Here is a 12,837-nt window from a genome sequence, read left to right on the forward strand (position 1 = left end):
AGGTGGGGGGGGGGGAATCCCAAGTAGGCTCTGTGTTGTCAGCATGGAGCCTGACGTGTTGTCAGCATGGAGCCTGACGTGGGACTCAAACCCACAAACCGTGAGATCCTGACCTCAGCAGAAATCAAGAGTCAGATGCTCAATCGACTGAGCCACCCAGGCACCCTTCTGCCTTTTTTTGATTACCCTTCAAAGCTTTTGAACTTAGTCTATTGCCTTTGAACTGAAAAATCTTCATTTCTCTTAAAGCTTTCGTTTCCCTTCATCTCTGTCCCCTTTGCGTATCATCGGGAAGGGAAGTCACTTCCTCCTGAAGTCATACTTCCCAGCTTCATTGTCTTTATTATGAAATATTTGTTGAGCACCTGTGGGTTTCACAAGCCAGGACAGTAAGATAAGACACATTCCTTACCTGACGAGTCTGAATGGGGTGACAGGCATGAAAACAAATACTTGCAAAGTAATGATAAGAAATGTCTAGAAGGGGATCCTGGGATTCTGATGGCACAAAGGGGGAGTGATGAATGGACTGAGGGTCAGAGAAGACTTACAAAAAGCTTTTGACCTGGGCTTTGAAAGGTGGAAAAGGGTTTCCCAAAGAAAGAAGTGAAGAAAACTCATTCTGGAAACTAGGAGTGTCATGTACAAAGACCCAGAGGTGTGAGATAGCATGTCCCACTTGAGGAAACTGTTACTTGCTTGGTTATTCTTGGGAGTTGGTGCTCAAATAAAGGTGCCAGTACAAGGGAGGCTGAGGAGGTAGGAAACTAGATGATGGAGCATCTTAAATCTTTTCCAGACACTTTGGGTTCTTTCCTGCAGGCCATGGAGGTTGAGTGAAGGGTTTTAAGGAGAGCCATAGCAGTCAGATTTAGAAAGATTACCTGAATTATATAGCAAGGAGAATGGATGGCGTGTGGGCAATGGCAGCTGGGGAGACGAGATGAGATTATTGTACTATTATAAGCAAGAATTAAAAAGGGTGCCAACCAAAGCAATGGTAGTGTGAGGTCAAAGAGGAGAGAAGAAATAGTAAAGATGTTAAGAGATCAAATGGACATGGCTTGGTGATTGATTGGATATTGGGAGTGAGGGCAGGTTTCTGGACAATGCAACCGGATGGATACGATGCCATTAACAGTGATGCAGAAAGCGAGGAGGGACAGGTTAGGGAGGCGAGGTGGAAAGGCATGACTCTGGTGGGAGGTGAGCTCCAGGATATGGATACCACTTGGGCATCTTCCTTGTGTTTTGCAGCCATGGCTGATGGCCTTCAAGTCACCGTGCCTGACAAGAAGAAGGTGGCCATGCTCTTCCAGCCCACTGTGCTTCGCTGCCACTTCTCCACGTCTTCCCATCAGCCTGCTGTCGTGCAGTGGAAGTTCAAGTCCTACTGCCAGGATCGCATGGGGGAGTCCCTGGGCATGTCCTCTCCCCGGGCCCAGTCCCTCAGCAAAAGAAACCTGGAATGGGACCCCTACTTGGACTGTTTAGACAGCAGGCGGACTGTTCGAGTGGTAGCTTCAAAGCAGGGCTCGACCGTCACCCTGGGAGACTTCTACAGGGGCAGAGAGATCACGATCGTGCATGGTAATGACGCCTCTGCTTTGAACCCGGGAGTGGAAGGGAGATTAGTTCCACTCTCCCCGAAACAAGGGGGTGCCAGCCTGTCAGCCTTGCAGTCCGTCCAGATCTTGATTTTATGGGAGATGGAAGTGTCAAGAAGCTTAGCAGATTACTTAATGGGACAGTGAGTGTAGAAAGCGTAAAAAGTGTAATATCTAGAAGAGACTCAGAGATGAGCTCCGGAAATGGGCTTTCCTGCCCCTGCCCTGAGGAGCTTGTTATCAGAACTGGATTGAAAGAGATTCCAGTGAAAGAATGTTGTCAAAACCTTACACCTTGACGTCAGCCTTGATGGCCGTTTCCCAAACTAAAAAGCAGACCTCCTTAAGGGGCTGCTCCGCTGGGAGACAGGATGAGTGCAGCAGGTCACAGTGCCAGGTAGATGCCACGGCCCAAGCCCCAGGTGGTTCTGCATCACCTCTACCCTTTCTTCTGCTCCCTCAAGCTTTGGACAAGAGAAGGGTCTAAGAGGCTGACGTGACCTGTGAATTTTGAAGAACTCCTATGGAGCCAGCTCGTTTCCAGGAGTCCAGAGTCATTCAGGAATGTATCTGGCTTTCAGGGCCCTCTGCAGACCTGGTTGGTTGCAAGCCGTCTTCTGTTCCCAAAACTAGACTGGCACTAGATCAGTTTCTGGGGACACCCTAAGTCTCTCACCTTAGGGATGCTGGTGTTTGCTATTGGGTTTTTGTTTATTTGTTTGCTTGTTTGAAATAAAGCAAACATCTGGTCAGCCACCATCTAAGTGGAGAAGTAGATCACTGCAAACAGTCCAGAGGCCCTCCCCTCCCCACACACTTCACCCCCCCCATTGCTCAGTGTTTTCCTTTCAGGGGGCACCTTTAGGACTGGGCACTTCTTTTTGTGATCGCAGATGCAGATCTTCAAATTGGAAAACTCATGTGGGGAGACAGCGGACTCTATTATTGTATTATCACGACCCCTGATGACCTGGAGGGCAAAAACGAGGACTCGGTGGAACTGCTGGTGTTGGGTAAGTGGACACCGGCAGCAGCGTGTGCCTCTTAGACGCTTGCGCTCTTCCGTCCCCTCACTTCTCCCTGCGCGCTCCAGCAGGTGCACACACAGGCTTTACCGTTGGTGCGCACACCGGCTTTACAGTGTGCTCTTCATAAGCGGTAGGTGTTATTGTATCCTGTTTCCTGGAGGCTGTGCTCCCTCCCCCCCCTTCCTTTTTTTTAGCATTGTCCTGAGTGTTTCTTCTGCTTTCTGAGGGTTGCTTTTCCCTTCTTTCCACTTGCAAGCCTTTAACCCTGATTTCTTTGCTCTCATGCTTTACTTACCTTTTTTATATGCTAAGTGTTGAAGAAAATACCAGAGGCTTTTGAAGCAGAGTAGAGACAATCGAGAGATCAGAATTTATTGGTGAGTCAGGGTCTTCCAAGACATCAGGAATCTTCCCCATTTAGTTACGTACAATAGTTAGGACCATCCTGAAGAAGGGGGCTGTCAACTAGAGAGTTTAACAATAAAACGTTCCCGGTGAGAAGAGCCACTGGACAGTCTGTTAGTGTTTAAATTGGAAGGTAAATGGAAACCTAAAAGCGTCTGAGTCATTCTCAAAGCAAATATATCTAATCCTTATTAATATTAATTTGTTCATAAATGAAAACTCACGATTCTTGGCTACTTTTCTTTTTTCGTGGATTGGAGGAATGTCAGTGGGAGATGACCTCCTTGTAGGAAAATTGAAAATTGAGCACATATTTCATGTTTTATAAGTCTTGGTTGAACAAAGAAATTAGAGTAAAATATACAGAAATTAAGAAAAGAAAATACATTAATTGTAGGAGAAAAATTGAAGCAACTTTTAAAAAAGAAATGACATTTTTTGTAGTTTCAAAGAACCTAGGTGGTGATGATTTGGAGGAATGTTTAAGGGTACTTTCTTTTTTCTTTTTTTTAACACTTATTTAGTATTGAGAGACAGAGAGACAGAGCATGAGTAGGGAAGGAGCAGAGACGGGGAGACCGAGAATCCAAAGCAGGCTCCAGGCTCTGAGCAGCCCGACGCGGGGCTCAAACTCACGAAGAGCCGTGAGATCATGACCTGAGCCGAAGTCTGATGCTTAACTGACTGAGCCACCCAGGGGCGCCTACGGGTACTTTCTTTTGAAGACAAATGAGCTTGAAGGTTAATTTTTACCCTATGTGGAAACTCAGTGCCTAGGGAGAAGGTGGAGTTTGCTATTTAGGACGTTTAGTTTTATTCTAACATGACTGCTTGCCTTTGGCAAATCACCTCTTTTGCGGCCTTACTTTTACGGTTTATAAAATGGATTAAAGTCATGATTATTTATTAATAATTCACCCTTTAATCAATAACAACTAACCCTTATTAGAAGGGTGACTTAAATCCATATTCCTTGGGTCTAATATGTAAAGCACAGCTGCTGCAGTTTGTAGAAGAGTGGGATGCAGATACACAAAAGGAAGTAAAGTAAAAAGGCTTAGATTCACACTGGAAAAGAATGCAGGGAAATCAGATTTGTGACTCTGTAAATCAGAGGGGAATAGAAAGATAAATTTCTGCCCAGTCACACAACTCTAATGGCCGAGTCTGAAGGAACAAGTGGCTCGTTGAACCTGCAATTAGCTAATTGTGGACACGGTTATTTGGCTAGTGCAGCCATTTGCAGAGAAGTAATTGCCTGCAGAGGAAAACGAGGCCAGGTAGAAACCACTTTAAATAATTCGTTCCCAGTTCTGCAAACGCGGGGAAACGAACGGAGGGAAAGACTTGTCCTCTGAGGATGTGCGGCAAGTATAGGAAGGGCATTTCCCTGGATCGAAACGCGCAGTCGCTGGGGGGAAGGGGCTGTCTGTCCGTAGGACAGAAACAGGTGGGTGAGAGACAGGCTCGCATGAGGATGGTCGCCGAGGGTGAGGGCGACGATGAGGAACGGAAGCCAGTTCAGTCCAGAAAGAGCCGTGAAGGAAAACCGAGGAGGCTGCAGGTGAGCTCACCACAGGCGGAAGCAGTTGCTCTGTGGGATAAGCAGACACATGCCGGGTCCTTGGGGAGGAGAAGCACACCCTCTGCTGTGCTCCACGTTAATTAGAAATGTTCAGAGGATGATATATTTGCCATGTAAACTTCTTAGGGCAACACTGGTCGTGATATTTATGTAAAGAAGTTATTTGGAAATCTGGGAGAACTTTCTGGCCACATAAACGACTGTATTTACTTTCCAGATGCAAAATTCTGAGTCGTCTTCGTCTCGACACGCTGTATAGAATTTTTCAAAATATTGTCGCAGTTTCTAAAATTCTAACGATTTGGTTGTTATCTCCGGCAGGCCTAATTGTTAAGGATTCCTTTGATGTGAGCCCAAGAGAGCAACCTGATGGCTGAGGTCAATCTCAAGGAGTCATGGAGGCCTCAGGGATAATGTAACTGGGCCCGCAGACTGCTAATTACAACCTCCATGAGCAACTGGTTCAGTCACTGAATTTTACATGAGGAATGGTTGATTGCAGGGGCTGAGAGGGTTTGATCTAATGAAGGAGGCCTTGGGAAAGGGATTACGGGAAGCAGCTCCACATATCAGAAGTGAAATCATACAGAAGAGGGACTGGAAACTGCATGGCCAGAACCAGGAGTAGAGGCTACATGGGGCAGGAGTCCAGCCCAGTACGAAGAAATAGCTGGTAACCACTGGGGACATCTAAAGATGGAATAAGTATTCTCAGGAATCGTGATTTCTTTGTCCCAAGAGGGTGGAAAATTTCTTATGAGTTGTTATAAAAGAGACATTCATGTATAGGAAATGGGATTTAGGTAACTTTTGAGCTTTGTTTCAATTTTAAAGTTTTGGATTGAAAAGTAGATGAGGGATGTGACCACCTCGATAGATGAGAAAATGGCCTCCCAGGACTTCAGTCCTCGTGACAGAGATAGAAGGGGGTACAGGCTGGCTACAAGGATGTACAGGGTGACGCTCATTCACAAGGAAGCCACAGAGTTGAAAGTAGCTTTCCTTGGAGATGGTCCCGAAGTGGGGAGCAGAAAACTCGTTGGAATTTCAGATGACCAATCAGCAAGGAAAGATGAGTTAAAGGGGGTAAATTAGAGGCAAAGTTAGGAATTTATTTTTCTCATCATACTCACAAAGGTGCAGATGGGAAAATTGACAGAGCCAGATTGCCAAGTGGCTTATATGTCAGACTAAGAAGTTTGGACTTCATCCTGAAGACTTTGGGGGATCCGGTAAAGTAATGATAAGAGGAATGAAGTGAGATCTTAGGGTCAAAACAATAATCAGCAGCAGCGTAGACAGTGCAAAGGCAAGGCTAGAACAGATGGATGGGCCCTGGGGCTGCAGCAGCAGTGTGGGTGAAGGCCTAGGAGATTCTGAACCAGAGCAGTGAATTGGGAAGCAGCAATACAGAAGCATTTCTGAGATGGAAGTGATGGATCTTGGTGACTAATGTATGAAAGGAGACGAGGGAGAGGGATGAGTCAAAAGGACGCCATGACTTCTAGCTAGCTGGGTAGCCAGCTGTTCCATCAACTTAAGAGAGGACGCAGATTGGAAACCAGGTTGGGGAGGCAGGAGAATGACTTTGGTTCTTAACAGGTTGAATAGGAGAGGCCTATGGGAACCAAGGTACGGATGTCTCGGGGACCAGAAACGTAGCTCTGGAGCTCAGTGGAGAAGCAAGGATCAGAGAAGATAGATTTGAGACTCCTTAGTGATCATCAGAACCATGAAAGAATAGATGAGTCACCCAGGAAGATTTTATATAAAGTGGAAGGGGCCAAAGACAGAACCTGTCAGTCCTGCATTCTAGTGTTACTTCCTGTGAGTAGTAACACCGGTACTGTGTAGGTACTTGTCTTGGTTTCTCCCACGACACTGGAAGCTTCTCGGTAGCACTGGACCATGCGCTCTTCAGATATAGGGCCGACTCTCATGTGTCTTTCTACCTGTAATGCCTCATAGAATGTCGGGTGTAAAGAGGCTCATGTGAATGTTTTTGTTTTTCTTTTAACTGATAAACGAGCGGAATCTGCAACTAACACATGATGCTTCTTAAATGTTAGTCAATGCCGAGTATATATCTGCTGCTTTATAAAGGGTCAGTACAATAAATGTGTACCGTCTCAAGTGAGTTAACATGGTTTAATCTCACTGGTCATAATTCTTTACCTGGCTGTTGAAATTGTTATTGGCGATCGACCCGTCAGGGATGTGGGTGAGAGCAACAGAGGTTGACTCTGGCTAACTTCAGCCAGAAAACAATTTGTTGGAAGGGTATCATCATTGAAAGGAAGCCTGGACAGTCTCTGAAAAGGATAGCATGTTAGGGTGACACTTGTTAGTTTCTACAAAAACAGCCCCCACTCCCACCCCCCTTCTCACCGCGGTGGAAGTCTATTACTTCCTCTCGTCCTAGTCAACTGTGGGCTGGGGGACGCACCTGGGGAGCTCTCTGGACACAAGTCTCAGCCCCTCCCTTGTTTGGCTCGGCTGTACTGGAAACGTTTACTCTCAGCTGCTTTGGAAAGAGAGAGCGAGAAAGGTCATGTGAGAGTTTTTAGCTGCCAGGTCTGGCGGTGACATGGGTCACTCCTGCCATTACTTTGTATTTCCCCGGGAAAAAAGTAAAAATGTTGTGATGAGCACAGCACGGTCCTTGTGGTGCCGGAGACGCTCCAGGGTCTATGTAGCAAGAATTAATAGAAAATGTCTTTTTAGGGGCGCCTGGGTGGCTTAGTCGGTTAAGTGTCCGACTTTCGCTTAGGTCATGATCTCGCGGTTCGTGGGTTCGAGCCCCGCGTCGGGCTCTGTGCTGACAGCTCGGAGCCTGGAGCCTGTTTCAGTCTGTGACTCCCTCTCTGACCCTCCCCTGCTCACGCTGTCTCTCTCTCTCTCTCTNAAAAAGTAAAAATGTGATGAGCACAGCACGGTCCTTGTGGTGCCGGGGACGCTCCAGGGTCTATGTAGCAAGAATTCATAGAAAATGTCTTTTTAGGGGCGCCTGGGTGGCCTAGTCGGTTAAGTGTCCGACTTTCGCTTAGGTCATGATCTCGCGGTTCGTGGGTTCGAGCCCCGCGTCGGGCTCTGTGCTGACAGCTCGGAGCCTGGAGCCTGTTTCAGTCTGTGACTCCCTCTCTGACCCTCCCCTGCTCACGCTGTCTCTCTCTCTCTCTCTGTCCTAGAAATAAATAAAAATATTAAAAAAAAAAAAAAGAAAAGAAAATGTCTTTTTAGGGCTCCTTAGCCAGGAAAATAAATCAATTCAACTGTTTTTTTTTTTTCTGGTTTTGCATTTTCCAACTCGAGAATCTGTCTCCGGAGAGAGTCCAGGTGGCCCAGTTTGGACCGGTGTCCAGTGCTGAGCTTTGGGACACCTGGGGCTGTTGGTGGCCAGTCCATCCAGATATGGAGAAGAATTCATTCTTCAGAGTAAACTGAGGCACTGTTATAAAAGAAGAATGGATGTGAGATGCCAAAAAAAAGTAATAAATGTCCACCAAATGTCCACTACTATGTCTGATACTAGTACTAATGTACAGTGATAATAATTTGTAGTTCACAGATTTTTTTCTGTAATGACCATGTTAGGTCGGAGAGCGGGCACTATTTTCCTCATTTTCCAAATGAAGAAATTAACGTTCCGGTTTTATAACAATCATCCCAGTAAAAAAGCAAAAACAAAAACAAAAGAACAATGTTGATGATCAAACCCAAATATTTATTTATTTATTTTTGAGAGAGAGAGAGAGAGGGAGAGAGAGAGAGCGCGCACACAAAAAGGGGCAGAGAGAGAGAGAGAGAGAACTCCAGGCAGGCTCCAAGCTGTCAGCGCAGAGCCCGATGGAGCACTTGAACTCACAAACTATGAGATCCTGACCTGAGCAGACCACTTAACCGACTGAGCCACCCAGGCGCCCCCCCTCCCTTTAAAGAAATGTTTTTTTTTTTAATGGTCAAACCCAAATGTTTTGATTCCTAGCCTCATCTCTGTCCACAGAGCCACATGACCTGTGTATATTAAGAAGCTATAGGATGCTCCCCTCCATAAGCCATGTTTTAAAAATTGTGGTTGCTGCTTTGAGGTCATGGGTAATATTTTCACTTGTCCCGGATTCGCTTTAGTATTTTACTGTATTTCTAAGGGCAGCTGCCTGTAACCAGTGACCTAGGGGCTCACTTCAAAGGCGTAGTTGCCATTGCCTGGCTTGCATCCCTCCCCACGGAGCGTGACCCCACCCTCCTTCCCCTATACATCTGAGCCTTCTACAGATCGCTCTGGAGGCTTCTTTCAGACATTTCAGAAATATCTGAAGACAAGTGATTCAGAGAAATGAGGAGACAACCACTGATTCAACATTAAACACAAAAACTATACCAAACAGTCTTTCATCTCTCTTTGATGGTTCAGAAAGTAAAGTCAAACTGAAGTTGGAGATGCACTTGGTGTTTTGGGTGCTTTGAGAGGACTGTGTCAGGTGCCTTAGAAACGTTTAGATGTTTGGGATCATAGGGCCATACGGGGCGACAGAAGGAGGGAATGTCCGGGAGCCTGCCACCCTGAGCTTAGACGCTGGTCTAAGGTCTGTGGCAAGGACGTCTCTGACAAGGACGGGGTGTCTCTTGCCTGGAAACATGCCACTGTTTGGATAGAAGTCAAGTCCCCTAGGCAGCTCCGGCTGGCAGGAAAGGACCTCACCATTCAGGAAGGCTCAAGCAGAGAAGTTATTATTTTAAAATCTAAAAGCAGCTCGCCTTGTTCTTCTTTCCTTGCACAATGTGAGGGCCTGACCCCTCCTTTCTGAAGTCTCACGTGGTAGCTTGTGTTTTAAGTGCCTTCAAATAGAAAAATGAGGGAAAGGGCGCCCATGGAAGGATGGGTGCGTGAATACTCCTCCTTCTGGGCCGAGAACAGAGTAAGAGAACATTACCTGAGGGGGTGTTTAGGTTAAAGCTAAGGAAGGCTCTCCTGATGGTAAATAACAAACAACTTTTAGAAAATATGGTTGGTGGAGGAAATGACAGAAACTCCCTCTCTGATGAGCTTTCAACAATGAACTGGTTCTCTTGTCTAGAATATTAGGATAAACAAGATCGCTTTCAGAGTCCTTTCTCTGATTTTGACTTTATTGGAAAGATCCACAGATTGCAAAATTAATTCTCTCTATAGGGTGATGCCTAAATTATGGCTGTCTTGTTTTGCTTTAATATTGTTTCTGTTTTAGAGAAAAGGATGTGTGTGTATTGTAAACATTTCAATCAGAAGAGAAATGTACAAAAGAAGAAAATATCTCCTAAAATCTCACTATCCAGAGCTAATGAATATATTCTTCAGAACGCTTCTGATTGCAAGGAATAGACACTTAGCCTGGCTTAGGGGACTTTTGTGGCTTAGGTAATTGGTAAGTCCAAGTTCAGGTATGTCTATGTTCAGATTATACTATATTTCATTTATTTAAAAAATTTTTTTTAAGTTTATTTATTTTGAGTGAGAGTGAGAGAGCACGCACAAGCAGGGGAGGGTAAGAGAGTAGGAGAGACAGAATCCCAAGCAGGCCGCATCCGAAGCACCATCAGTGCAGAGCCCAATGAGGGGCTCGAACCCACAATCTGTGAGATCATGACGTGAGCCAAGATCAGGAGTCGGACACTTAACTGACTGTACCACCCAGGCGCCCCTTATTTATTTTTTAAATTTTTACATTTTATTTTAGAGAGAGTGCATGTGGGCGGGTGAGAGTGGCAGAGAGAGAGGGAGAGAATCTTAAGCAAGCCTCATATTTAGTGCAGAGCCCGATGTGGGGCTTGATCCCATGACCCTGGGATCAGCCTGGGCTGAAATCAAGGGTTGGTCACTCAACTGACCGGACCACCCAGCTGCCCCCAGATTATATTTTAAAGAATCTCTGTCTCCTCGGTGTTAGCTTAATTCTCAGGAAGGCTCTCCATTTGGGGCAAAGGTGGCCCCAAGCAGGTCCAGAGTTAAACGGTCTTTGCTGCCTTCCATCTCAGGAGGACAGAGTGCCTTTCGTCGAGGTTTCGGCAGATGTCCTCTTGCTGGGGTGGCCATGCCCTGGCAGAGGGGCGGACCCCGGGGCCACCAGCCCCCGCTGAACTGTAGGCACTGAAGGGAAGCGGGAAGAGTAGCTTCCTAAAGGGAAACTGGGCGGTCGTTTCCAAATGAAGAAGGCAGGCAAAAACTAACACTGTTAATATTTTGTGGAATTCATCCGTTTCTGCTTCTTTACAGGCCAAGTGCATTGCTATTCCAGGAAGCCAAAAATAGGTTTGCTCCCAGCAGGTCCTTGTGAGGAGGTGCTAAGTTAGGATTGATTCTTCCCTGTGATGGTAATGCCACAGAGCTACCTTTGTTTTTCTGTCGTGCTTCTAGCTTTCCGTCTGTCTCCTTCTGTGACTTACCCAGAAGTACAAACATATATTACCTAGGCAAGGGGTGAAGGAACAGACATATATAAGTTTTTACAAAATCAACTATTCACAGCACTGTGCCTGAAATTGACTGCAGTCTAAAATAAACCTTTCAGGCTGTTAGTATTAAAAAAAAATTTTTTTTAGTGTTATTTATTTTTGAGAGAGAAAGAGACGGAGCACAAGTTGGGGGGGGGGTGCACAGCAAAGAGAGAGGGAGAGACACAGAATCTGAAGCAGGCTCCAGGCTCCGAACTGTCAGCATAGAGCCTGGCGTGGGGGCTTGAACCCATAAACTGTGAAGTCACCACCTGAGCCAAAGCTGAACACTTAACTGACTGAGCCACCCAAGGGCCCCCAGCCTGTTAGTATCAAAAAGCCAATTAGGGGCGCCTGCGCAGCGCAGTCAGTTAAAGTGTCCCACTCTTGGTTTTGGCTCAGGTCATGATCTCACAGTTCGTGAGTTCGAGCCCCGTACTCACTGTGCTGTACTGACAGAGCTTGCTTGGGATTCTCTGTCTCTCTCGCTCTCTTCCTTTCTGCGGCTCACGCTCCTCTCTCTACCCCTCTCTCACCACCCCCTCAAAATAAATAAATAAACATTTTTAAAAAGAAGCCATTAAGAACACAATCAGAGGGGTGCCTGGGTGGCTCAGTCAGTTAAGCCTCTGACTCTTGGTTTCAGCTCAGGTTATGGTCTCCTGATTTGTGAGTTCAGGCCCTGCATCAGGCTCTGCACTGACAGCATGGAGCTTGCTTGACATTCTCTCTCTCCGTCTCTCTCTCTGCCTCTCTCCCGCTCACCCTCTCTGTCTCTCTCTCAAAAATAGATAAACTTCAAAAAAAAAAAAAAAGAACACAATCAATCAGAAATCAGGGAATTCTTGGGAGGGGACATCTCAACTTGCCATTGACTCTAGGGATTTTGGACAGGTGTTTCAAAGGCTGAGCAGAGATGCTTTAGCACTCACCCCAGTGTCCATGTTGCCTCAGTCTGAATCCCATTGTATCCCCCCCCACCCCCCACCCGTGTGACGTTAGCTCTGGCTGTTAAGAAAGGCTACTTGTTGCCAAGGTCCCGCCTCCTCCTTCTCTTCCTCTTTGCTGCTAACCAAGGAGATTTGCTGATTAAAAGGGCTTCAGCTCCAAGGGTTCCCATGGCAACAGCCTCCTTGGAGGTCTTTGTTGCTTGCTAAAACTTTGATCTCTTAGAGTGGCTGCTGCTGTTTCTCTCCAAGATTTACAAACAGAAGAAGAGGGAAAAAGAATCGGGGGAGAAGAAAGAAAAAGTTTACTCCTTGCAGAAAGGAGAGAAGGAATTAATTAAGAGCCACACTCTAGCCATAAATCTGGGGGTCACTCCTTTGGAACACCTTTGGATTTGGGCTGTGCCCATGGTTTCATTTGCGGACTCAACTGTACCTCAGGTACCTTGGCCACACGTGAAAGACCTCAAGTGGACTTGGTTCTACTAGGAGGGCAGAGCCATCTTTTGTGTCTTCAGTGGACACTTGTGCCCTCAGGTATCCAGAGGGGCCAAGATAACTGTGCCAGCCCCTGTGAGAGGACAGAGACCTAATGAGAAGTGAGCTCTTTAGGCTTCAGCCCATCGCCGTCTGTCCCCAGCCCTCGCTCCCAGCCCTGGCTCTGCCCTGAGCTGACCTAGATGCCTCTGTTGGAAGAACTGAAAGGTAGCCAGGCACCAACTGGCGTAGGGCTCTGGCTAATGACCGTCCGTAACAACCATTCTACCGTAGGAGCGGCGGACTGGGGTTGGCGT

General features: G+C 46.5%; 1 protein-coding gene across 1 annotated transcript in view; it reads left to right on the plus strand.

Annotated features, from left to right (window-relative positions):
• The first annotated feature begins 1,259 nt into the window (after positions 1-1,259).
• The window catches only part of ILDR2 (immunoglobulin like domain containing receptor 2), a 46,429-nt gene continuing 34,851 nt past the window's right edge, over positions 1,260-12,837 (plus strand). The window contains exons 1-2 of the mRNA XM_077761767.1: positions 1,260-1,590; positions 2,501-2,620. Coding sequence (XP_077617893.1) covers positions 1,260-1,590; positions 2,501-2,620 — 451 coding nt within the window. The remainder of the gene's footprint in view (positions 1,591-2,500; positions 2,621-12,837) is intronic.

Source organism: Crocuta crocuta, unplaced genomic scaffold, assembly GCF_008692635.1.
Source record: "Crocuta crocuta isolate KB4526 unplaced genomic scaffold, BGI_CrCroc_1.0 scaffold243, whole genome shotgun sequence".
NCBI classification, from domain to species: Eukaryota; Metazoa; Chordata; class Mammalia; order Carnivora; family Hyaenidae; genus Crocuta; species Crocuta crocuta.